The sequence below is a fragment of the Mytilus galloprovincialis genome, chromosome 13 (assembly GCF_965363235.1).
Source record: "Mytilus galloprovincialis chromosome 13, xbMytGall1.hap1.1, whole genome shotgun sequence".
Lineage (NCBI taxonomy): Eukaryota > Metazoa > Mollusca > Bivalvia > Mytilida > Mytilidae > Mytilus > Mytilus galloprovincialis.
The window spans coordinates 67871928-67899824 of NC_134850.1; the positions used below are offsets into that span (position 1 = coordinate 67871928).

At 32.7% G+C, this 27897-nt stretch overlaps 1 protein-coding gene across 5 annotated transcripts; it reads right to left on the bottom strand.

The window, feature by feature from the left end:
* Nucleotides 1–2046: 2046 nt before the first annotated feature.
* Nucleotides 2047–24773, bottom strand: LOC143057696 (thiamine pyrophosphokinase 1-like). 5 transcript variants are annotated; one of them, XR_012972796.1, is made up of 10 exons: nucleotides 24011–24106; nucleotides 23477–23524; nucleotides 23001–23078; nucleotides 17885–18027; nucleotides 12275–12364; nucleotides 10768–10914; nucleotides 10062–10173; nucleotides 8650–8777; nucleotides 2501–4083; nucleotides 2047–2464 (listed from the first exon to the last, which is right to left on the bottom strand). XR_012972796.1 is itself a non-coding variant. In XM_076231061.1 (9 exons), exons 2-9 carry the CDS (start codon nucleotides 23520–23522, stop codon nucleotides 3598–3600), a joined length of 1230 nt encoding a protein of 409 aa, XP_076087176.1. In that variant the 5' UTR covers nucleotides 23523–23524; nucleotides 24601–24773; the 3' UTR covers nucleotides 2047–3597. The 5 variants fall into 5 exon arrangements, 4 of the variants coding, with proteins under 4 accessions (XP_076087176.1, XP_076087173.1, XP_076087177.1 ...); XM_076231061.1 differs by lacking the exon at nucleotides 24011–24106 and adding an exon at nucleotides 24601–24773 and having other exon boundaries at nucleotides 2047–4083; XM_076231058.1 differs by having other exon boundaries at nucleotides 2047–4083.
* Nucleotides 24774–27897: the final 3124 nt, after the last annotated feature.

The window sequence follows — 27897 nt, forward strand, 5'->3', positions numbered from 1 at the left end:
TTTTTTTTTGTGTGCCAAGCCTTTGATATTGACGAAGGTTTCACATCTTATCAGTTTTAGCCATTAAAGATAATTTGTTAACATTGTAGATTTGTTGATTATGGGAAATAAGATAATTTGTTAACACTGTAGATTTGTTGATTATGGGAAATAATATTATTTTATTAGTTAAGGATCTACATGTATGAATCTCATTGTTTCATAATACAAGGTTGATCTTTGATGACATTTTTACAATAAAAGCTGCCTGAAGAAGAAATCTAGTTGTATTACTGCTTCCGAGAGTTGTGGGATTTGCCAATGAGACAGCAAAACAATGACACTAAAAAACCCACCAAACACCAAAACTATTTCCTGCATATTTAGTTTCCAGTGAAAAAAATTTGGTTTTAGAGAAAGTCATTTGTGTGTTTAGAGGCATCATCACTTCCCATATTATGTTGAGCGAGTGGTTGGAAAACTATGATGCTTTACTGCAGGAATCATTCGCCAAATTGAATTCTTATAATTGACAATTAGCACTGCTGTAATTAGGGAATTGTGATTAAGTATCAACAGAACAAACATTATTTCTAGTTTATCCTGCACAATGAATATCACTAAGACACTTGATGAACATTCATAGTGCAGGGATACATGCAATCCCCTCTTTAAGGTAAATGACGTCATAAAGGCGTGCATAATGACGATAATTTTCAGGTGAAGGACAAACTCGATAGTGGTCTATTGGGAAACCACTGACTTCTTCGCTAATTCAACAGGATAATTTTAACCAAACTGTACAGAAATAGTTTAAAAGTAGTCCTCTTCAATCAAATCTTGAGATGAACTTGGCAACTTGAAAAAATTACATAGTTCTGAAATCACATTTTGATAATCTGTGAAACCACATGGCCAATTTTATATAACCCAAAATAATCCTCATTTTCTTCTGATGGAATAAGGACACATAGTTGAGGCAATCTTTGATTGTCTATGAATTTACTATCAACTAGAAAAACAGCAGTTTGAAGACTACTTGAAATGTTTATGGTGATACACATGTTGGGTTTTGGTTTCTCAAACTGTTTTTATGCACTGATATCGTAATATTGACAGTTTGGATTAGTTTGTAAGTTCTTCCATGGGAGTTTAAATGTCCAATTAGTAGCTTCTGTCTTGGTGTTAAATACATGGAGGAAATAACTCAAGAGAAGAAGACAACCTAGAACACTGATGATTTTTTTTGTGATGCTTATTTGTAGTTTCTATTTTTTGAAAGGTGGGTGTCAAGTTCTGTCTCCTTGTGGTATGGGTGCTCAAAGAATGGAGGAAATAACTTACAGAAGACAATTTAGAACTCTCTGATGATTTAAAACATTTCTTCAGTGGTGCAAGTTTGTAGTATGTATTTTTTTTGAGTGGCGATATTAGTACAACTCTAAATTCCTAGATCTGACCACAAAAGGATTAAAATCAGGTCAGGCTATTAAACATTGATAGTACAAGACTCCTGCAAGTTTGTTTGTGCCTCATGCTAATAAAAAAGAAGATGTGGTATGATTGCCAATGAGACAACTCTCCACAAGAGACCAAAATGACACAGAAATTAACTACTATAGGTCACCATACAGCCTTCAACAATGAGCAAAGCCCAACTGCATAGTCAGCTGTAAAACGCCCCTAAATGACAATGTTAAACAAGAAAACTAACGGCCTAATATATGTACAAAAAATTAACTAAAAACAAATATGTAACACATAAACAAACGACAACCACTGAATAGTTTCTTTGGAAAAGACATACTTCCTTAAATCTAACCTAGTCAGGTGACAGTAATAAGCTGACAAGGTCTTATCAGTTTTCCTTTAAATCAGGATTAACTATATAGATGTGTTGAGTATAGATATCAGCATGAAATGGATTCAAAATTTACATTTCTATGTTCAGGTCTTGCAAGCAATTATTTGGTAAAAAGAACTATCAGTTGTCAGTTCAATAGATATTTATAGGTTAAATATGATGGGACTATATTTTATCGATGCCAAATTAATTGCAGATCAAAATAACAACCAAGTAAGTTTTTATTATAAAAATCATAAAACACTTAACAAAAACTGTGCCCTTAACTAGGACAACAATGCATTTAACGGTATCACTGTGGCAAATTCAAACTTATTTGTAACAAAAGAGAAATGAACAGATTTCTACAGTTATGGTTGTAAACACAAATGTAGCAACATTAAAAGTTGGGAAAATCAAATTTATGATACATATAATATAAAAAAACAAGTATGTGTCCTCATTACACGAATGCCCCACTCGCACTATCATTTTCTATGTTCAGTGGACTGTGAAATTGGGGTCAAAACTCTTATTTGGCATCAAAATTAGAACGATCATATCATAAGGAACCTGTGTACTCAGTTTCAAGTCGATTGGACTTCAAATTCAACAAAATCTACCTTGACCAAAAACTTAAACCTGAAGCGGGACGAACGAACATACAGATAGATGAACGGACGTACAGACCAGAAAACATAATGCCCATCTACTATCGTAGGTGGGGCATAAAAAAGACCTGATCCATCTGTTGATAGTAGTTAACATTTCTGATTAATGTACTTATAAACATTCTTGACTTGGATTGAAATGTAAAGTTTTAAGGACTTGTCACTATATATTCAAATAAGGATTGATGAGGTTTTCAATGTTTCAAAATTTCAAATTTGACAAAAGTTTTGCATATTTTCAAAAGGAGACCAGTTATTTTATAGATGCATTAAACGATAGTATGTGTTAATATCTTATTCAATATAACTGTAATGCGAAAAGTAAAGAAATCTTGCAAAATGCTCATATTATTGCCATTTCTTTGACAAGTAACAAAAATAATGAAAAATTCTGTACACAAATATTTAACAATAAAACACACTAAAAACTTGTCAAATCTTTTGACAATAAAACAAATAAAAAATTTTGTAAATTCTTCAAAGAAATAAAAAAATAAAAAATAAACAATAACAAAAAAATACAAAAATGACTATTTTCCAACAAATATTTATAATCAATTGACCAGTCCTTTCCTTTACTAAACAAATTTACATCCTTTTATTTCTTAGTGTTATCTTAAAAAATCCTTCCATACAAACAACATTTAGATATCTCTTGATTTGTACACATTTTTTTCAATGACTGCATTATACACTCATACACATGTATTATGAAATTATGAACAAAAACATCCATAAAATCATCAAAAAACTTTATAAGGCATTTAACACAGTGGTTTTATAAAAAGGTAAAAATAAAATGAAATGCATTATCTACTCTTTTTTATTCATTTGAAATAATCAAAATACTTCTTAATCTCTTTCCTATTTGGATTATCACAACCAACAAATGAAAGAAAGTTCACTCAATTTCTTACAAAGCATGAGTTTAAATTTAGGTTCATAAAAATCTGTTATAAAATCATCTTCTTAATGATAAAAAAAACTAAATTTACCAAATGCAGTAAAATTAGTTTACAACTTTATTTGTTATGTCATTTATTTTCTTGGTTTGTAACATTGCTAAGAAGACATAAGCACTTCAATGAAGTAACAGATAAATTCCTAGGAACCACAAGTGATGTCTATAAGAACATCACCATTAGAAAGATTAAAAAATTCAATATCCTCAATGAAAATATGATCTCCACTTCGTTTCAACATGTCATATGTACTTCCATTTTCATATCCCTTTTTCATTTTTTCCAGTATTTTAAGCGGAGTTAAAATCTGATCTGTCATCTCCGTTGACTTCACTAATAGACTTCCTTTTACCAACTGCTCTGGTTCAAGGCCAGTCATACAACCTTCATAACAGACATAGACTTTGTTGTCATTAGACTTGAAGATTTCTGTCAGAAGAGCCTCTCTTTGGGGATCACAGTAAAGATGTAAAGGTTCAACATCACCATGCAGAGCAAATGATTCAATGAAGTCTTCTTGTTCTTCGGGATAATAATTGTCTATGTCTGAGTTAACAGTCATCCATGCTCGCCTGAGGATGTCTTCATCTGTTACACCTGCTTCCATCTGGTAAACTATATCTTCTTCCTGTAATTAGAAATCCTACTTAGGTATTACTGGGTTTGTACTTATATGAACAACATAATGGGTGCCCATGTGTGGAGCAGGATCTTCCTACCCTTCTGGAGTACCTGAGATGGGTGATGTTCGTGTTGCTCATTCTTTGGTTTGTTATGGTAAATAACATCATAAAGGCAAGCATAATTGACAAACTTTTCCAGTGAAGGACATAAGTCAGGAGCCTGTAATTTAGTGGTTGTTGTTTGTTTATGTGTTACTTATTTGTTTTTCGTTCATTTTTTTATATAAATAAGGCCGTTAGTTTTCTCGTTTGAATTGTTTTAAATTGTCTTATCAGGGCCTTTTATAGCTGACTATGAGGTATGGGCTTTGCTCATTGTTGAAGGCCATACAGTGACCTATAGTTGTTAATGTCTGTGTCATTTTGGTCTCTTGTGGACAGTTGTCTCATTGGCAATCATACCACATCTTCTTTTTTATATAACATGAAACTGGTCATCAGTTTTCCAAAAGATCTTTTTAACCTAAATTAAAATCAAAACTCTCCCACAAATCAGAAGGAAATTCAATAAAGGACCTGCCATGGATTATGTGTATCTATCAATATAAAACATTATTGTGTGTGGTATACAGTGAGACAATTAGTCCATCAAACAAACATGTACAACAATTCAACAATGAAGTTCGTTTCCATTTCAAATGCATTAAAAAGGAAAAGATTAAAAAAACCTCATACATTTGGTCAACAGGCAGCTCTTATTCAAGTCAAAAAACAAACTATAGATAACAGCAATTGCGAAAAAGAACTATTTTCTTTGGCAAGGATAGGAAAGTTCTCTTGAGTTATATTTGTTGTGGGTGGAAATGATATGACAACCAAAATATTACATCTATGTATGCATATCTATGTATGCATATCTATGTATGTATATCTATGTATGCATATCTATGTATGCATATCTATGTATGTATATCTATGTATTCATATCTATGTATGCATATCTATGTATGCATATCTATGTATGCTTCATAAGCCATTCCTGGCCACATGATTTGTAAGAAACAATATCTTCATCTTTCATAAACAACAAGATGTACAACTGCAATTTGTAGAAAGTGTATTTAAGTCCAGAACAGAATCAGGTATTTCCAGAGATTTTACTTTGTTACTTCTGGAGATGTCAAATCTTATCTAATGCAGTATGGAATGACATATAGTTTTTCACATGTCTTCTCCACTCTATTAAATCTTTGAAGGGTTAGCCGCATTTAACATCAAATGCAAAATATCGTATTGTTCTTCAATGTACTTAACCTAAGATTGAGCTGCATAATATCCTCAAATACAGATGAATTTATCTTATATTTCTTAAAACACTATAACGCTGAAAAAATATATAAACATTAACTACAAATGGCAAAACGATTTGTCAATGTCAGTTTTTTTAAAATCTACTTGCAATGTAAACTTTCCTAAAAAGTAGATATTTTTCTTCCATATTCCACACACTATTAATTGCTGAACCTACATATATATACTGTTTTATGCAAATTTTATAGTTTTAGTGAATTAAATCTTTTTAATTAATTCCTTTATTGATAATACATTTAATGAATATAAAATAACATTTATAATATATATAAATACATATCCAATGAGATTAATAAGAATGGATGTACTGTCTCATTTCCTGGAATATGAACCACAATAAATACTGAAAAGAATGTCCCCTTTCGGCAAATTTATAATTTCCACACTTTCTATAAAAATGTGATTTCCGCTTTGTTCTAGCATATATTCGGTAGTCCCACATTCAAAACCTTCTTTCATATAGTCCAAAATTCTTAGTGGTGTTAAAACTTTCTCAGAATGTTTAGGCCTAATCAAAAAATAACCTGGTCCTTCAAGACCAAAATTATTATAAGCCATGAAAATATTTTCTTCTCTTGATGAAAAGATTTCCGTCTGAAGAGCTCTCTTTTGTTCTTCACAATAATGTTCTAATGGATAGAATAATACTCCATGAAGATCAAAATAAGGACAGAAGTCTTCTGTATCTTCAGAATAATATTCTTCATAATCTGCAGTTGGATGGAGCATCCAAGCCAAATCAACTATACTCTCGTCAGACTCATTTCCTTTTTTCTTGAAAATTTTGTAAATTACCTGCAACCAAGAATTAACTTTAAACAAATCACCATCAGCCGAACAGATTCATGCTCAACTATGTATTAAAATGGATTGAATGATTGATTTTGTTCTCTTTTAACACCTCTTTCAGCAAGATTCAGTCAATTTTTATTGGTAGAGGAAACGGGATGGCCCAGATAAAACCAATGACCTTTATCAGGAAAACAGGCAATTCGAGTGAAATAAGATTGGAGTAGAATGCACCTGCTACATGCAGAGCTGGACTCCAAACCTCAGTGGTGATAGACTAATGGTACAGTTGTTGTACTACTAAAGACCACTTGCTCAACCAGGCCCCTGTTTTAAGTTTCTCTCTATATTTCATGTCTATTATAATTTTTTAAATTGCAAGGATTAAGAAATCCACTAGCCCGACACCCGGTACTACAACATTTAGACCTCGGGCAACCAAAACATGTAACCCAATATGCCCGACGGACTAGTAACAAAAAATTTTTGGTGTTTCTAAAATAGAAAGGGGAAAATCATCTCATCACTAAGCCAATCAGATTCGACTACGTCATCTGGGATTCCCAGAATTTGAACTGATTTTGTACAAGTTTTAAAATAGAACAAATAACTTTGGGTGGATCCCGTACTTTCAATATCAATGTATAAGTACAGGGGGTGGTATTGTACAGTGCTTAAATGCAACCTGATTGTACCTCCTCCTGATTAATTTATTGTAATATAAATGTAATGGATGCCATTTTGTTTTTGTTTACTAATGTGAAGAAGCCTCCAGAACCATGACCTAAACATTTACAGTCTTCAAAAAACTTTTAAACTTGATGCAAAAATATTTCATCAATCCTGATTATCTTCATTGATATCCAAATGAATTTGATTTTTAAGGAAATAAAATTGATAACAAATACAGTTTCAGTTTAGAGACTATGCACAGGTTGTAATCTATTTATAGCCCACAATCTAAATATGGACATTACTGTACTTCGTTTATAAAACAATTATAAAAGACCCAAACTATGGATGGTGATATTCATAATTTATTCACATAAATATTTGAGGTCATTTAATTTATTTTAATAAATAGAATTTTAAAACTGAAAACAAATATATGAGCATTACATAATTAACCAGTTGATAATTCTTTTACACTAACATGATGATGTACCTCCAATCCTTATTTATACCCATGTATAGCAGTGGTCAAGACTTGTATCATCTCCGGATCTGGTCAACTCATTATATCAGAATATTCAGTGACTTTATAATTCAATTATCGATTAATTGAATATATCTGCTAATGGAATATATTTTACTGACATAAGTTTTGGGTATTCAATTTGCAAAATTCTACTGTACAATGGATAAAAATTGTAAAGTTTATAGAATTCATTGTTATTGCAGCAAACTCTGAATTTGTAAGGCATATAAGGGCTAGCAGGTCAGTTTTTTTGGGCTAGTAGTTCTTCCACCAGAGCTAGTAAAATCCTGCTACCAATAAGCCCTGGGCTAGTGAGCTATAACAGATTTCTTAACCCCTGTAATTGTAGCTAAAAATACAAAATAATGGGTAAAATTCATCAGCAAAATTCATCGGCCTGTAAAAGGAATCTTTTGATCAACTTTACTTCAACAAGAATGCCTCCATAGTACATGGAAGCCCAACTCACTATCATTTTCTAAGTTCAGTGAACTGATAAATTGGGGTCAAAACTCTAACTTAAATTGGCATTAAAATTAGAAATATCATATCATACACGACATGTGTACCAAGTTTAAAATTGAGTGGACTTTAGCTTCATCAAAAACTTGAACCGGATTAGGAACAGACTATAGACAGGTGGACAAACAGACCTGAAAATGAGCATACAAATTTTAATAAAGGGAAATAACTCCTATAAGGAGTTGACTGATGATTTAAGTCATTGGTGATTTTTTTGTAGGTCTCAACTCTTTGATCATATATCCAGTCTAAATTTTCACTCTTTTTGTAATATTTTTCCAGAATATTGAGGAAAACATCAAACCCCAGTAGAAATAGTATTTTAAGGGCAGTACCCCTATATAAAGATTCAACTAACGACTGAGGGCATGTTGACTTGTTTGTAGATCTTGTCTTGTTGGTACTTTTCATTATCAGTTTTCTATATTGACACTGAAAACTTTGTTTTTACAAAAATCTCTAGTTTGGCATTAAAATTAGAAAGATCATTTCATAGGGAACATGTGAACTAAGTTTCAAGTTAATTGGACTTAATCAAAAACTACCTCGACCAAAAACTTTAAACTGAAGCGTGACAAACGGATGAACGAACAAACGAATGAATGGACGCACACTGACTTGAAAACATAATGCCCATAAATGGAGCATAATAAATGGGGCATAAAAAATAGACCTAAACAACCCAACTAACCTTCTCAGGTATGATACCCATGGTCCATAAAAGTGCAGCATCTATTTCCACGGTAACAATATCTGTACTTTCACTTTCCAAGGTATTTGATGTACTGATAAGGTCTCCAAATTTTAATCTTTGTTTATCTGCAATTTATTTATAATTCCTACTAAAATGCCATATTCCAAATAACTAATTTCTGAAGTTACATTTTATTCAATTTAGATATCTTTTAGAATATGGAATACTGTAAATTCAGAAAATATGTAATATTGTTTTTATTATTGTGAAAAAATGCGACAGGGTTATAATCGCAATAATTTAAACTCACATGTTGAAATTTTTTATATGGATTAAACAGGATTTTTCTAAATATAAAAAAAAAAAAAAAATTGCATTTTTAGTCTAAAATCACAAATCGCAATAATAAATGCACACAATTATTTCTGAAGTAACAGTATTATACATGTATTTTTTCCCTTACCTGAAAAAATACATGTATAATACTGTTACTTCAGAAATAATTGTGTGCATTTATTATATATACAATAGATACAATATTTGTTCACCTAAGAAATACTCATTTAACACCCAAAACGTGCTTTTTACATTTTGTTGAGGGGAGACAAAGGTGAATGCTGTTGCCACTATGTCTCAGCTGTAATAGTTAAAACATCTGTTTATTGTTTAAAACCAGCCAGTTTACTTAAGCTATTCTATGCTTGATTTGGTTGAAGTCTCACTGAAATTTCTGGGTTTTTTTTTTCATATTAGAATTCTTAATGTTATTTCTGAAATTGTCTTGTGTACATATTTCAACAATATAATGCAATAAATGTTTTATTAACCATGTTCACATGTTAAAACATACTGTGGATTCATAATCATTCGTTGGATATCAATTTATGTGGGTTTCCTGGGTACAGGTGAACCACAAATTAAAATGTTCAAAGAATAATGTTTTTTTTCTGTAGGCTTTGTATACAGTGATTGGAAAACCAATGAAATCCAATACCAACATGCAAGTTTTCCTCAATCCAAGAAAATTAGTACCAAACAAGAATGTGTCCCCAGTATACGAATGCCCCACTCGCACTATCATTTTCTGTGTTCAGTGGACCGTGAAATTGGGACTAACCCTCTAATTTGGCATTAAAATTAAAAAGATCATATCATAGGGAACATGTATACTAAGTTTGAAGTCTATTGGACTTCAACTTCATCAAAAACTACCTTGACCAAAAACTTTAACCTGAAGCGGGACAGACGGACGAACGAACGGACGGACGAACGAACGGACAGACGGACGGACGCACAGACCAGAAAACATAATGTCCCTCTACTATCGTAGGTGGGGCATAAAAAAAAAGGAATCCACAGAAAAATATTGCATAAATTGTTAATGGACTGTATGATGGTTATAAATATACCTAAATTCCACTTGAGACCTGTTGTAGTAACAGAATTACATGGCTCTCCTACAGGAATTAGTCCACACCATTCTCCACAAGCACGAGGGTCCACTGAGATGGAGTGATGTCCCTTAAAATAAATAATTATTTCATGTATCACAATTATTTGTTAAATTTATACATTAAACCAGTTATGGTTCATATACCATTGTCATATATGAAAATCTGAAATATATTTAAATGTTTAAAGTGGTACATTAATTCCAAAACATCATGTATTACTATAAAATTTTAAATGAATTGGTTGAAACTGTGCACCTGTCCTAAGGCAGGAATCTGTTGGTCAGTGGTTGTCATTTGTTGATGTAGTTTCTAGTTTCTTATTTTTTCATAAAGATTAGACTTAGTTTTCTTGTTTGAATGGGTATGGGGCCCTTTATAGCTTACCGTTCGGTGTGAGCAAAGGCTGAGAGTTGCAGGCCGTACTTTGACCTTTAATGGCTTACTTTTTACTAAATTGTGACTTGGATGGAGAGTTGTCTCATTGGCACTCATACATAATCTTCTTATATCTATTTAGACCAGGGATACATGAATAATTCAGCATATACCTGGTTTTCATGGAGTTGAAATTATGGTAAGATAAGCTGTCAAAATTGGAAGAGGCTGTTTAAAATTAAATGGACTTTGAATTGATGATGCGACTTTTATAAAGTGTACTCACAGGTTGCAATAGAAATGCCACAGTATCGTCTGATACAAGTATAATCTGAGCATCAGTTATCTCACTGGCTTCATATAGACTGTTTATATTGGCAAACATATGGTCAAGTCTGTCACCAAATGATCCCAACACAATAATACATTTTATCTGCAAAAAAAAGTTTAACATATGGATCATTTTATGATAATAGATATTGTGAGTCTGAACCCTTCTCCTGGCAAAGTAAAATTGAGAATGGTAATGGGGAATGTGTCAAAGAATCTACAACCTGACCCAAGGGCAGACAACAACCAAAATGCACCAATGGGTCTTCAATGCAGCGAGAAAATCCAGCACATTGCGTACATTGGATTTCGATCAAAATTGTCTAGGTTTGCCAGTTTCATTAAAAAACTAACTACCCTAGCTAATTAAGATAAATAGATGTGTCATGGAGAAATTTTTTTTAATGAAAATTTTTAAATTGTTCAGATTGTGTCCTTGCTGATTTACAAATCAGTCCTCCACTCTCCAGTACTTTGGTACTGATATGATTTAAATTGTAATTCTCAGAGGTATCTTTCTTTTTAGGGGTTTAAATTAAATAATTTTTGACAAGAAAAGTTGAATTTATGAAAAACTAGATGTGTCAAAGCGACACGAATGGCCCAGTCTCAAAAAGTTGAAAAATCTACAATTTCAATAACACATGAGGACACAAACATGATAGTAGTCTGACACATAAAAAATCAGCTCAAAATGTGGAGGCGTATAGAAAAAAAGTCTGTATTACTGTGATTTTCAACAATTTTCAAAGTTGTAAACCCTGAATTTTGGTAAAAATTAAAGGAGCGAAACAAAACTTAAACTTGATCTGTAACTTATCATGAGTAACTCACATACCAAAAATCAGCCCAACATCTGAAAGAGTTTAGAAAAAAAGTCTGTATAACTGGGATTTTCAACAATTTATTTAAGTCAATAGCCTGTAATTTCGGCAAAAATTAGCCAAGCGGCACAAAACTTAAACTTGATCTGTAATTAATCTTGGTTAACTCACATGCCAAAAATCATTCCAATATCTGAAAAACTTTAGAAAAAAAGTCTGTATAACTTTGATTTTCAACAATTTATCAAAGTCCAAAGCCCGTAATTATTGCAAAAGTTAGCAGAGCGGAACGAAACTTGGGGTTATAAACTATATGGCACTGACAACTTCGTTGCGTGGCCATAAAAATAATTAATGCATAAAGAATGAAAACAGTTCCCATGACCTGATATCTGCTTAAATGTTTGAGGTATGTGCTGTAAATTCACATATTTTTGTGAGAGGTTTTAACTAATAAGAATTATGAGACTAGATAACCAACTCAATAAGAACTTGCACTGTGATATTGGATATATAAACAACTGTAGGAAGAATTTCCTTGAGTTGCAATTATTAATCTCACATTTTTATCCTTTTATTGATAATCATAATAATAAATCCAAGCAATAATTTCTAAAATTTCAAGTAATCAATATTTACCTCTTTTTCCTTTATCTTATCAGATGCTACCTTCAAAGCTTTAGTGAAATCTGTAAAGTTCTGGTCTGGGGTTTCTACTATTTCTACATTCTATAAATACAAAAAACTAGAGGCTCTAAAGAGCCTGTGTCACTCACCTTGGTCTATATGCATATCAAACAAAGAAAACAGATCATCAGATGGATTCATGACAAAATTGTGTTTTGGTGATGGTGATGTGTTTGGAGATCTTGCTTTACTGAACATTCTTGCTATTTACAATTCTGTCTATCTATAATGAACTTGGCCCTTTAGTTCCAGAGGAAAATATTTTGTAAAAACTAATGAAAATTGTTAAAAATTGACTATAAAGGGCAATAACTCCTTAAAAGGTCAACTGACCATTTTGGTCATGTTGACTTGCTTGTAGATCTTACTTTGCTGAACATTATTGTAGTTTACAGTTTATCTCTATCTATAATAGTATTCAAGATAATAACCAAAAACGGCCAAAATTTCCTTAAAAATTACCAATTGAGGGGGCAGCAACACAACAACCAGTTGTCAAATTCATCTTTAAATTTCAGGGCAGATAGATATTGACTTAATAAACAATTTAACATCTTGTCAGATTTGCTCTAAATGCTTTTGTTTCAAAGTTATAAGCCAAATTCTACATTTTACCCCGATGTTCTATTTATAGCAATGGTGGCCATCTTGGTTGGTTGGCCAAATCACCGGACACATTTTTTAAAGAATATACCCAAATTTTGATTGTGGCTAAGTTTGGTTAAGTTTGGCACTGTAGTTTCAGAGGAGAAGATTTTTGTAAAAGATTACCAAAATTTACGAAAAATTGGTAAAAAATGACTATAAAGGGCAATAACTCCTTCAGGGGTCAACTGACCATTTTGGTCATGTTGACTTATTTGTAGATCATACGTTGCTGAACATTGTTGCTGTCTCTATCTATAATAATACTCAAGGTAATAACCAAAAACAGCAAAATTTCCTTAAAATTACCAATTCAGGGACAGCAACCCAATAACCGGTTGTCTGATTCATTTGAAAATTTCAGGGCAGATAGATTTTCACTTGATTAACAATTTTACGGCTGTCAGATTTGCCCTTAATGCTTTGGTTTCAGAGTTATAAGCAAAATCTACATTTTACCCCTATGTTCTATTTTTTACCATGGCGGCCATCTTGGTTGGTTGGCCAGGTCACGCCACACATTTTTTAAACTACATACCTCAATGATGATTGCGGCCAAGTTTGTTTTAATTTGGCCCAGTAGTTTCAGAGGAGAAGATTTTTGTAAAAGTTAACGACACCAGACGCACAGTGATGAGTAAAGCTCACTTGGCCCTTCGAGCCAGGTTAGCTAAAAATCAATACTATTCTACAATAATAAAAAAAACTGACCTTTTATTTTAAGGGCAATCAAGTTCTTCTATTTATATTACAGTTGATTTGGAATTTATAATAGAACTTATTATTTTTGGCTTTAAAGAGCAATTAGCATTATGGCTGCTTATATTTCACCAAGAAAAGTGAAGTTTTGGAGAGTAAGAAATATAAATGAATTAGACAAGACTAACATACAAAGTGCAAATCTTTTCAAACAGAAAGAAAAATGCTGATTTTGTGCAGTTGTCTGTCCATGTTTTCTTTGATGGAGCAAAATTACAATTTTTGTTTTTGTTAAAAAAGCTATTTTGTAGCTATTCACATCATTCCACCAAACATATATAAAAAAAAATTATCTCAAAGTAAACACAAAACAATTAGATTAATATCTGAAGTGCAGAAACCTGTAAGAAGTACCCAATAAGATGTGGACAGAATGGTGGACATATTATGTTGAAGGCCATATCTATGACTTATAATAGTAGTGATAGATACGCTATTCTGTCCCATAACCCAGACCCCATACCCTAGTGCTGAAAAATCTACCCTTAAATCAGGAAAAACGCCATACCTTAGTGTTGGACCAGTCAACCCTGAAACCAGGACATGGACGCCATAACCTAGTGTTGACCATGGCGAGTGAAAATGTGGTTCCTAGCAATATACAACTGCATTTTGGAAATAGCAACTCTAGTTCATCAAAAGTTTGTAATAAAGGTAGTGTTATAAAATATCCCACTCAAAGCTTTCAGTAAATTACCAAAGGTGTGACTTTATTTTTCTAAACTGATTTAATGTTGAGAATATGTTAAAGCATAACCAATACTACCTCAAAGAACTTATCAATTAACAAAATCAAAACACCTTGAAACAGTATAGGTTTATGAAATACATGTGTATTAATATTTTTGATGATGTATAAACACCAAATTACCTCCACCACTGTCTGGTCTTGACACTAATGATTTAACTTGCTCCCTATCTGTCATTATACAATTATTCATCATTTCCTCGTTCAATAACAAGGACTTATTTGGAAAAACGTCAGTCCAAACTTGCACTTGTCTACTGAAAATATGATTTCTATCAATAGTCAGTGACATTGTCTCATCTCATGTATAATTCATATATTCCACTAATTAGTTTATCAGTTTTGTGTAGATTCTTATCTATTTATTCATATTTTATTTATCTTCGAAGATACATATATTTATACACATATTTTTTTTCTTCATTGAAAAGGATAGAAAGGATGACTGGTTCAACAGTAGGGTGTGGTGTCCGCGTCCTGGTTTACTTGGTGGACTTGTCCAACACTAGGATATCAGGTCCACATCCAGCCTCTGTGTTTTATGGCTCAAACAGCGCATCTAGCACGTCTTATAATTGTTTACTTATTTGGATGGAGAGTTGTCTCATTGGCTCTCATACCACATCTCCTTATTTCTATATATGCTACATTATAATGATTGGCCAAATATAAAAGAAATATAAAGTTTTACAACATTGCACCCTTTTAGAGAACCACTAAGGTAAAATTCATTGGTATTTTACATGATTAAGAGAGCTTAGACACAACAATTGTATTGTTAAAAATTAAAAGTTCTCAAGAGCCTGCATCGCTCACCTGAATTTAATTTGTTTGGAAATCATGTAGAAACTATAAATTATTAGGTATTAGATCTTCTTTCATACTATATATTAATATTCAAGATAAGAATAAAAAAACGCAAAAATACCTTCAAAATACTAATACAGGGCCAGCAACCTAAAAACAGATTGTCTGATATGTGCAGATAAATCTCAACCTGATAAATATTTTTGCCCACGTCAGATTTGCTCTAATTGCTTTAATTTTAGAGAAATAAACCAAAAACTGCATTTTATCCCTATGTTGTATTTTTAGCCATGTCGTCCATCTTGGTTGGCAGGCGGGATCATAGGACAGGTATTTAAAACTAGATACCTTAATGTTGATTGTGGCCAATTTGTTCAATTTGGCACAGTAATTTCAGAGGAGAAAATGTTTGTAAAAGTTCAAGACGATGCCAGATGCCAAGTAATGAGAACTAGAGCCTGTGTCGCTCACCTTGGTCAATGTGCATATTAAGCAAAGAACACAAGAAGGATTCATGACAAAACTGTGTTTTGGTGTTGCTGATGTGTTTGTAGATCTTACTTTACTGAACAATCTTGCTGCTTACAATTATCTCTACCTATAATGAACTTGGCCCAGAAGTGACAATGGAAAATATTTTGTCAAAATTTACAAAAATTTATAACTAGAGGCTCTCAAGAGCCTGTGTCGCTCACCTTGGTCTATGTGCATATTAAACAATGGACACAGATAAATTCATGACAAAATTGTGTTTTTGTGATCATTATGTGTTTGTAGATCTTACTTTACTGGACATTCTTCTTGCTACAATTATCTCTATCTATAATGAACTTGGCCCAGTAATTACAGTGGAAAATATATTCTAAAAATTTATGAAAATTGTTAAAAAATGACTATAAAGGGAAAAAATTCCTTAAGGGGTAAACTGACAATTTTGGTCATGTGACTTATTTGTAGATCTTACTTTGCTGAACATTATTGCTGTTTACAGTTTATCTCTATCTATTATAATATTCAAGATAATAACCAAAAACTGCAAAATTTCCTTAAAATTACTAATTCTGGGGCAGCAACCCAACAACAGGTTGTCTGTTTTGTCTGAAAATTTAAGGGCATATAGATCTTGACCTGATAAACAATTTATCCCCTGTCAGATTTGCTCTAAATGCTTTGGTTTCAGAGATATAAGCCAAAATCTACATTTCACCACTATGTACTATTTTTAGCCATGGTGGCCATTTAGGTTGGTTGGCAGGGTCAGGCCACACATTTTTAAAACTAGATACCCAAATGATGATTGTGGCCAAGTTTGGTTAAATTTGGCCCAGTAGTTTCAGAGAAGATTTTTTTAAGATTACTAAAATTTTAGAAAAATGGTTAAAAATTGACTATAAAGGGCAATAACTCCTTAATGGGTTAACTGACAATTTTGGTCATGTTGACTTATTTGTAGATCTTATTTTGCTGAACATTATTGCTGTTTACAGTTTATCTCTATCTATAATAATATTCAAGATAATAACCAAAAACCGCAAAATTTCCTTAAAATTACCAATTTAGGGGCAGCAACCCATCAACGGATTCTCTAATCCATCTGAAAATTTTATGGCAGATAGATCTTGACCTTAATAACAATTTTATTCCAGGTCAGATTTGCTCTTAATGCTTTGATTTCAGAGATATAAGCCAAAATCTACATTTTACCCCAATGTTCTATTTTTAGCCATGCTAAGCGATCCTTCAATTCGTCGGCGGCAGTGTCCACAAATATTCAAACTATGGTTAAATTTTTTAAAATTTTCATAACTTTCTTAAACTATACTAGATTTCTATCAAACGTGGACAGAAGCTTGTTTATGATCATATGATAGTATTCAGAAGTAAAGTTTGCAAAAATAAAATTCCATTTTTTCTGTATTTTACTTATATATGGACTTAGATTTTCTGCCAGGAAACAACACATTCACTCTGTGGTTAAATTTAAAAAAAAATAGTTACTTTGTTATACTATTTTAAATTTGTACCAAACTTGGACTGAAGCTTGTTTAAGATCAAAAGCTAGTATCTAGAAGGAAATTTTGTTAATATTTTGTACCTGTGTATCTGTGTATTTTACTTATAAATGGACTTAGTTTTTCTTCCAGTAACATTACATACAGTCTGCAGTTAAAGTTTTTAAAACATTTATTAGATTCATAAACTATCCTGGATTTTTACCAAACTTGGACAGAAGGATTGAAGAGGAATATTTTTATTGATTTTTTTGCCTCAAATTTGTTAAGGCTGAGATTTACAGCAAAAGTAGGCGAGACACTAGGTTCTGTATAACCCTTACGAAATTTTTAAACTAGATACCCTAATGATGAGTTTGGCCAAGTTTGGTAAAATTTTGCCCAGTTGTTTCAGAAGATTTTTGTAAAAGATAACGATGACGGACGACAGACGACAAGTGATGAGAAAAGCTCACCTGGGCCAAGTGAGCTAAAAAAGCTCACTTTGCCATAAAGGTGCTATTTTTGTCAGTTTAGTTTTCACATGCAATTAAAGGGCTATAATAAAACTTGTAGATTATAAACCATTGCAGACATTAATAAATTTCAAACCTGTTCTTCATAGTAACTTTTGACTTCGGGTTGGATTGAGTCAAAATCTCCTGTGATGAGATCTGGTAGATATTTCTCTCTGTTATGTACATGTGTGTTGTATAGATGATTAGCCCCTCCATCTACTGCCACCTTCAGCAATGCTACAATAATTTAAATTTTATATACAGAGCTCCAGATAAGAATTCATAAATTGGGGTTTTTACCCACCATTTTCTTATATAATTGGGTGATAAAGTTTTTTAATTGCATTATCAATTCCAATTCACCCCTCAGGTTAATATCAAATTGGGTTTTTCACCACCAAGCTCCTTAATGTATTGGGTTTTTTCATCAACACAATATTGAATATTTAGGCAATATCAACCCCAATTTGTTTCCATCTTAAATTAATATGTTTTTGTCTTTGTTTAGCTCTTTTATTTGGTTTAGGATTATGGTTAGGGTTATTTGCTCGCTGTTTTATTTGGTTTATTCACTGAGGAGCAATTGTAGGTTTAATTTGTGTCCCGTTTCAAACCTTTTGCCAGTTTTGTATTTTCTCATAAAAAAGGATATGTGTATTCACAGGCACTCGTCTTATACCTTTTAGCCCTTTATATAATAAATTCTGAGACCAGTGCCTGATCAGTGGCTGTGTGCATGGTGTGTGTATTTATTAATTAACCGTAAAATGAATAAAAAATAGTATATAAACTCTAATTATACTTGACTGATTTTCTTTTATTCAATTTACATAAATCTGGTTTTAGTTGTCTTTTATTAGAACTTTTGATTTCTGATGCTTTATCATTTCATAATTGATTGGGCCTTTCACTTTTTCCAACTGAATTCGTTTTTGATGAAACCCCGTGTTTATTAGCAATGTTTTCGTTATGATACGCACACACGCCAGTGCGTTCGATGGACGCTTCCTAAAGACACTGGCTGAGTCTTGTTATCATTATAACTTTCCCTCAGTTTTCCAAAATTAGACGAAAACATGCTTCTATTCAATATTTTAACCGGACATTCACTTTCGTTTTAATTCGATGTATGTTATGAAAAATCCTGAGCAATGCGAAAAAAAATATGACTACATGACACACGCTAATTGGATAAACACCGAGAAGATCGAAATATTTACAAAAACACGTGTACCTATTGAGCAACGGAAAACTCAAACAGGGACCCATTTCAGCTACTTGATGCAGGGATCTATTTTTAGAACACAGGAAATTTCCAATTATAAATATTATAAAAATAGTTTACGCGACTACTGTAAACAGATAAGGGTCAATAACACAAACGGTAGCCAATAAAAGGGTTGAGAACTCATGGTTTTGGCATATAATTGGGTTTTCCGTTGAATTAATTGGGTTGTTGAACCCTTCAATGGACTATTGCATTGGGTTTTCTATTATTTGTATTGCGTGATCACGCAAATACGCAGCTTATCTGGAGCTCTGTATATATATACATTTATTTTTAATTTTAGTTTCTTGTGTATAATTTGGAGTTCAGTATGACGTCCATTATCACTGAACTAGTATACATATTTGTTTAGGGGCAAGCTGAAGCACAATAAGTTGTGGGTAACAAGTTTTCATGGATTGAGGGCATCTTCATTGATATTTGATTACATGGTTTTGTCAAAGTCTGAATACACCCCAATGGCCCCCTTTTTTAGCCTTAGTCTCAAATTTGGATTAATTGGCCAATATCACAATGAATAATAGTAAATACTGTGATTAGGCTTAAATTAAAATATTGTTTGTTTGCAGTTTACCGACCGACCCTTGAAAATCCTCCCGACTGTGAAAATTTTATTGCTTTAAATTTGAAGAAATTTTTTTTAATACTTCTATTGACGCGATCCGGAACTTTGGGTCCTTTCCGGAAATGATTTAAAGTCTGGGTCAATTACGCATTTCAAGTTCGGTTTTTCTTAGCTTCCCGTCAAGCGTTCATGTGACCATTTAATGATAAAGCACATGGAAATTGTTCCTACAGGTACCCACGAAGTCGCGGAGGAGTACTTTACGCTGTCGTCTCGTGTCAATTTTAAGACAAATAACAAACAAAAAAGTTTATTAGTAAACTGTTTATACAGATTCAGGCACATGTAATGATGTGTGATGATATCATTGACGATGATGCAGCGGATATTCATACTTGACACGATAACCATTCTGTCTCAAACAAATCGGGTACAGAATCTGTGGAGCCTGACTTTATGGAACCAATTTCAGTGGTTAAATAATTCGACAGCAGCTTGAAGTATGGCATATTTTCTACAAATCGTTGTGAAGACGACAAAGATGAAACCACTCCTCCGTGACTTAAATCTTCATGGATATCTGTAAACACGCCTGTACGGAGGAAGGGCTCATTTGAAATGTTAATGGATATAGATCATGCCAAATCAATAAGAAGCAACCCTAACTACACAAAGATGTAGAGAAAATGAATGGTTAGCTTGAAAAATAAATATACTCTCTCTATATTAAATTTATCTTCGATTGCAATGAGTATGCTCCTTTAGGATAAGGGGGGCTGTCCCACTCTTTGCAATTATTCTCTTTCTTACAATATTAAATATACCCAAACTGTGTGGCCTGTGTGAATTCAATTAAAACATGTCCTTAGGAGCTATGCTGCCAATTTTTTTTATGCATTAAAAACATTTCAGTACAGACCATTTACTTTTAATGGGGTGCTATGGATTTCACCCAAACTTTAGATTTCTTTGGTTTTCATTAAAGCCTGGCAAAAATATAACCTTATCACATATAATTAAATATTGTTAGAAATATGAAAACAGTCGAACGGGACGTATTATGGTATACAAATGTCCGGTGTCTGTCTGTCTGTCCGTCCGTCCGTCCGTCCGGCGTAAACATGTCGCACCGTAACTTGAGAACGACTTATCCAAATTTCATAAAACTTAACATAGTTGTTTCTTATGATGGTCAAATGATCTGTATACTTTTTGGTGAAAAAAAGATTAAAACTTTTTGAGTTACGACACTTTGTAACTAAAACAGGGGTGTGTTTTTTTCACATGTCGCACCGTATCTCAAAAACGATTCTTGATTATGGCTTAAAACTTTAAACACTTCTTAGTTATGTTAATCTTAATATCTGTATACTTTTTGGTGATGATTCAAAATTTTATTTTTGAGTTATTGAGTATTTTGTAAAAAAGGGGGAGGGTTTTTTTACATGTCGCACCATATCTCATAAACGATTTATGATTATTGCTTAAAACTTTACACATGTCTTTGTTATATTAATCTAAAGATCTGTATACTTTTTGGTGATGATTCAAAACTTTATTTTGGAGTTATTGAGTATTTTGTTAAACAGGGGAGGTTTTTTTTACATGTCGCGCCGTATCTCAAAAATAATTTATGATTATTGCTTAAAACTTTACACACTTCTTTGTTATATTAATCTAAAGATCTGTATACTTTTTGGTTTTGATTCAAAATTTTATTTTAGTGATATTTAGTTTTTTGTAAAAAAAAAAACAGGGTTGGGGGTTTCACATGTCCCGCCGTGTCTCAAAAACAATATATGGTTATTGCTTAAAACTTTCTCAGAAACTATTTATGATTATTGCATAAAACTTCCACACAAGACGTCGGGCGTATCATGCGCTCATGGCGCAGCTGTTTATTTCAATTGAGGAAGATTCAATGGTTATTTTTTTTTTTTATTAAAAATACACTCTTTAATACATTGTCTTATAAATCTTTAATATCTACATTTTTCTGATGAAAATACTCTACTCATGAAAACATTCTAGTCAAGAAGCATACATGTCTGAATATATTTCTTTAAAACAGTTCTAGTCATAATGACATTCCTTGTTTATAAGTGTTCCAGTAATTTTACCATATTTTATGTCATAAATTGGATAATGACACTATGTTAAAGTTTCAGTTTTGGATAAAAAGTTTTTTATCTGAAAATGCCTGTTCATTTGATGTTGGTTTTCAGCATGTCCAGTGTTTGTTGTTTTAAAATGTTTTTTTTTTCTTCACAAGAAACTTGGTTTAGTGTAACTGCTTGTTTAAACTGTATTTTGGCTGATAAAATAAAATATTTTTCCTACCTACCGACCCTTCAGTCTGAAGGTACAGTCGGAAAACTGCAAACAAACATATTTTTAAGGTTGGCCTTAGATAGAAAATGAGTCTTTTTTTGACAAATTTACTTCCTGCGTTTTATCCATGACATCACAAATAGTATTCATTTTGATTTTCCACAAAAAAACAATGAAAATGGGTAAATTTCCATTGAATATTTGGACAGAAAACATAGAGCGCAAACGTCGACAAAAGAGATCTTTGACAATAATGTTTTTAGTGTCATTTTACATGTCTAACTTGAATATTTAGATTGTTGACGGCTGCGCTCTATGTTTCCTGATCATAAATTTGGCTGAAATCCTGCCAATTTTGTCAAATTTTGTCAAAATCCCTTATTTAGACTAAAGCTTTACAATAAAATTTTGACAGAAATTGTTCTATAAAACTTTCTCACAATGTCTTTAAGTCAATTTAAAAACATTTTTTATCTTGTACATGTAGTATTGAACTTTATAATAGGGGCCAAATTTGAGCCTTACCAAACTTACTCCTTTGTGGTTCACCTGCACAAAAGAGATAAACGAAAATTGGTATCCCACGATTAATAGTAACAGTAGTTAAATAACTAGAAGTAGCATTGATCCAAATAAAAAGTACATAAATAAATTACATAAAACAATGTTGACTAATTTAATAAGAAGTAAATAATTAAATTGCACAAAACAGTGTTGAACCAATCAAGTAATTTTTCACAGTGAAGGAAGATACTTCACGGACTCTGCAGTACTACTTTGTAAATTCATACTATAAAGGGAGTAAATAAAAGTGTTTTAAATAAGTTCAGCTGTCAGACCAATTAACCTGTTCCACAGTGATCACCAGTCTGATTAAAAAGAACCTCTCAGTACTCCTGTTTTCTGATATGTTGGGAGATATATAACTTAACGATTGCAAGTGAGAGGTTTGATATTACTCAGACTGGTCATGATCTTTGAACATCAAATATTAGAATGATTATTACTGAAACAACTTGTGTGTACCTTTACTCCATAATACTGTAAACAGCTTTCTGTCAGTTGGAAGGGGCTGGTTCAGCAATACCAGAGCTAATTTATCATCTGGGAAAAAATCAAACAAAAGCAATCTATAAAACAATTTAATATTGTTTTTGGGAAACATGGATATCTACATTTTTCATATAAAAACCCACTATCAATCAAAACAACATCTGCTCAGTTTCATATCTTCCAGATACTTCCAAGATGAAAAACAGCAATACAACCTCAGTTCCATAGTTATTCATCAAGATAGAAACAGCAATATAAGCAGCGAAGGAGTGAGTGAGTCTATGACAGGGATATTGTAAGCGAGGAATCAGGAAAATTGACACAAGTTCATTTTTTTTAAGTATAAAATTTGTTATATAATGCCTTGATCATGTTGAATAGGCTATCAGAATAAATTATGGTGTGTAACCTATTGAACTTAAGTTTCCTCAATATTTTATAATTCTCACCAGACTCTGATTTTAGATACTGTAAAGGATTCCACTGGTATGTCATTTCTGAAAAGTATTTTAAAATTAAATAAAATAAAAGATAAAAAAAAAGAACTGTTTTGTTTGATTGATACATTCAGTGTTGTAATGACAATTATGAATTACCCATCTTAGTTTTTTGGTGGGGTTCAGGTTGTTTATTCTTTAGTTTTCTATGTTGTGTCATGTGTGCTGTTGTTTGTTTGTCTTGTTCATTTTTAGCCATGGCGTTGTCGGTTTGTTTTGGATTTATGAGTTTGACTGTCCCTTTGGTATCTTTCGTCCCTCTTTTTGAACAGTAAACAATGCTTGTTCATCACAGGCATATTGTTTCTGTCAATGTGGGGTTTACTATCCATACCAGTACAAAAAAACACAAGGTAGCTAACGGAAATTTTCAATGTGTTCGCTTCAACCAATATTTTTTTAATTTCCCTTGATTTTTTCACAAATAAAAGTACACCAGTCTGTCGGTAATTGATTTATCTTTACAATGAAACAACTTTCACGTACCTTGAGAATACCCCTCAAACAGAATAACACACTTCAGATGAGAATTATTGACCTTTTTCCAGACCATTGAATTTGTAAGGACTTAACTTCCGGTTAACTTAGAAAGTTAATATAACTGTGTAATCCCATTGGTCACATTTTTCTGGTTACTGGTAACTAGTATAAATAAACAGGTAACCAGATGAATTAAACCAATGAGTGAAATTGAATTAAATTTTTGCCTGCCTGCCAGGCCTCAATAATTTTAAAATGTTAGTGAAATCATGGCCATATAAGTCTCAATTGACAATTCTTACAAGTCTGCTATATCAGTGCAAAAAATAAAAGAAAATTCTTTTTTACACCTCCATGTTCTATTTTTGAAGTGGTACAATCACCCATACAAATAATTTGCGACCCCATTTCAAGAAAACACTCATTTATCAAATAACCATATAAAGTGAAAGTAGCCATGTTGACAAAGTGAAAGTACGTTAAATGTCAGAGCAACAATTGTATAGATTAATTTAAGGTAACAGATCATTTGTTATTAATGTATTCAATCTATTTATAATACTTTTGAGGTGAAAAACTCCTTTAAAAGCTCAAACCTTTAAATTATGACTGCGCTTCTTTCCAGCACACTATTGTCCCTGTTTCCCGCCAATAAAATTTTGGTGTACCTAATTTGTCTCTCTGTTTCCCGCCAATAAAATTTCGGTGTTCCTAATTTAAGTCTGAATCTGTCCCTGTGTCGATCTTTTTGGTTGTTTTTTTCTCTTTATTTGCTTTATCATGGTCCGCTATTAAAAGGATATACAAAAAAAGTGTGAATTTAGGATGTAGGATAAAAGGCACTTGAAATTAAAAAAAAGAGGCGTATGGAAAATGAGCACTCCGTACCCTGCTTTCCCTTTCTTTTTAAAATCAAACTTTTTGTAGTATTCAGAGGCGGATTTAGGGGGGGCAGGGGGCCCGGGCCCCCCTTTTTGGGAAAAAATTTGGTTGCTTATATAGGGAATCACTGAAGCGTGACTGGAGTGGGCCCCCTCTTAGGTCAGTCAGTGGGCCCCCACTTATGAAAATTTCTGGATCCGCCACTGGTATATTATTTCACTTTTTATCCACAACAGAAATTAAGCACACATAAGAGTAACATGAGGCTTGTATAGGGTATATTGGGATACAGGATATTTGCCATTTTAATTTTAGGGATATGGGATATTTGTCCTAAAAGTAAATGGGATATGGAATATTGATGCATTTAAAAGGATATTGAATTTTTAACATGAAAAAAAAATAAGTGGAATTTAAAAGTTAAGTACAGAAATATTTACATCTCACTTGATAAAATTGCCCCAAAAAGTTTAATTTGAAGGTCATTTTAGTGCTTTGTTGATTTTAATTGAGTTTATGGTCGTTTTATTTAAAAGTCATCCAAACCCAAGCCAAAGTATTGATCTATTTTCGATATTTATATGCTCATATGTACTGATGATTTTAAAAGTGTTTGTTTTGCTTTCCATACTTCGTTCCTTAATGTTAATTTTCCTTTTTTGGATGGTGATGTTCCTTTGGCACTATCTTACGGTGTTTGTATATCACAACACCTCCGCTATGCCCGTGTCTGTTGTAACGTTTTGGATTTTAATGAACGAAATTTATGTATTACTGGTAAATTATTAAGTCAGGGATTTCGTTACCACAAATCACTTAAAATCTTGACTAAATTCTAGATTTGGTTTTAAAGTTTGGTTCTACCTGTAGAAAACTTATTTCAAACGGGATAGCACATCCTCATTTTTACGGAGATGTTGTTTACCGTGCCATTGGATGCTGGATGTGTAATAATTGATAATATAGTCTCAGATGCATTACTTTTTATACGACCGCAAAAATTTTAATTTTTCGTCGTATATTGCTATCACGTTAGCGTCGTCGTCGTCCTGCGTCGTCTTGCGTCTTGCGTCGTCGTCGTCGTCGTCCGAATACTTTTAGTTTTCGCACTCTAACTTTAGTAAAAGTGAATAGAAATCTATGAAATTTTAATACAAGGTTTATAACCACAAAAGGAAGGTTGGGATTGATTTTGGGAGTTTTGGTCCCAAAATTTTAGGAATTAGGGGCCAAAAAGGGCCCAAATAAGCATTTTCTTGGTTTTCGCACTATAACTTTAGTTTAAGTAAATAGAAATCTATGAAATTTTGACACAAGGTTTATGACCACAAAAGGAAGGTTGGGATTGATTTTGGGAGTTTTAGTTCAAACAGTTTAGGAATTAGGGGCCAAAAAAGGGCCCAAATAAGCATTATTCTTGGTTTTCGCACAATAACTTTAGTATAAGTAAATAGAAATCAATGAAATTTAAACACAAGGTTTATGACCACAAAAGGAAGGTTGGGATTGATTTTGGGAGTTGAGGTCTGAACAGTTTAGGAATTAGGGGCCAAAAAGGGGCCCAAGTAAGCATTATTCTTGGTTTTCGCACCATAACTTTAGTATAAGTAAATAGAAATCGTTGAAATTCAAACACAAGGTTTATGACCATAAAAGGAAGGTTGGGTATGATTTTGGGAGTTTTGGTCCCAACAGGTTTTTAGGAATAAGGGGCCCAAAGGGTCCAAAATTGAACTTTGTTTGATTTCATCAAAAATTGAATAATTGGGGTTCTTTGATATGCCGGATCTAACTGTGTATGTAGATTCTTAATTTTTGGTCCCATTTTCCAATTGGTCTACATTAAGGTCCAAAGGGTCCAAAATTAAACTTAGTTTGATTTTAACAAAAATTGAATCCTTGGGGTTCTTTGATATGCTGAATCTAAAAATGTACTTAGATTTTTGATTATTAGGGCCCCGCCAAAGGCGGGTCGCCCTATAGTGATTGGCGGGTCGCCCTATAGTGATCAGTCTGTCCGTCCGTAACACTTTGTGTCCGCTCCATATCTAGAGAACCATTATGATTTCATACTTTATACTTTACATGTTTATTAATCACCACCAGAGGGCGTGTCATGATGTATGTACAACTTCCTAGGTCAAAGGTCAAGGTAAAAAAACTTTGGTTTCAGTTGACAACCCTGTGTCCTGTGGTGAAGATCGTGTCCGCTCTATATCTTGAGAACCGTTATGATTTCAAAGTTTATACTTGACATGTATATGAACCAACACCAGAGGGTGTGTCATAATTTATGAACGACTGCCTAGGGCAAAGTTCAAGGTCAAAAACTTTGGTTTCAGTTGACAACCCCATGTCCTATGGTAAAGATTGTGTCCGCTCTATATCTTGAGAACCGTTATCATTTTAAAGTTTATACCTGAAATGTATATAAACCAATATCAGAGGGTATGTCATAATTTATGTACAACTTCCTAGGTCAAAGGTCAAGGTCAAAAACTTTGGTTTCAGTTGACAACCCCATGTCCTATGGTAAAGATCGTGTCCGCTCTATATCTTGAGAACCGTTATGATTTCAAAGTTTATACTTGACATGTATATAAACCAACACCAAAGGGTGTGTCATAATTTATGTGCAACTTCCTAGGTCAAAGGTCAAGGTCAAAAACTTTGGTTTCAGTTGACAACCCCATGTCCTATGGTAAAGATTGTGTCCGCTCTATATCTTGAAAACCGTTATGATTTCAAAGTTTATACTTGACATGTATATAAACCAACACCAAAGGGTGTGTCATAATTTATGTGCAACTTCCTAGGTCAAAGGTCAAGGTCAAAAACTTTGGTTTCAGTTGACAACCCCATGTCCTATGGTAAAGATTGTGTCCGCACTATATCTTGAGAACTGTTATCATTTCAAAGTCGGTCCAAATCGGGGTCCAAAATTAAACTTTGTTTGATTTCATCAAAAATTGAATAATTGGGGTTCTTTGATATGCCAAATCTAACTGTGT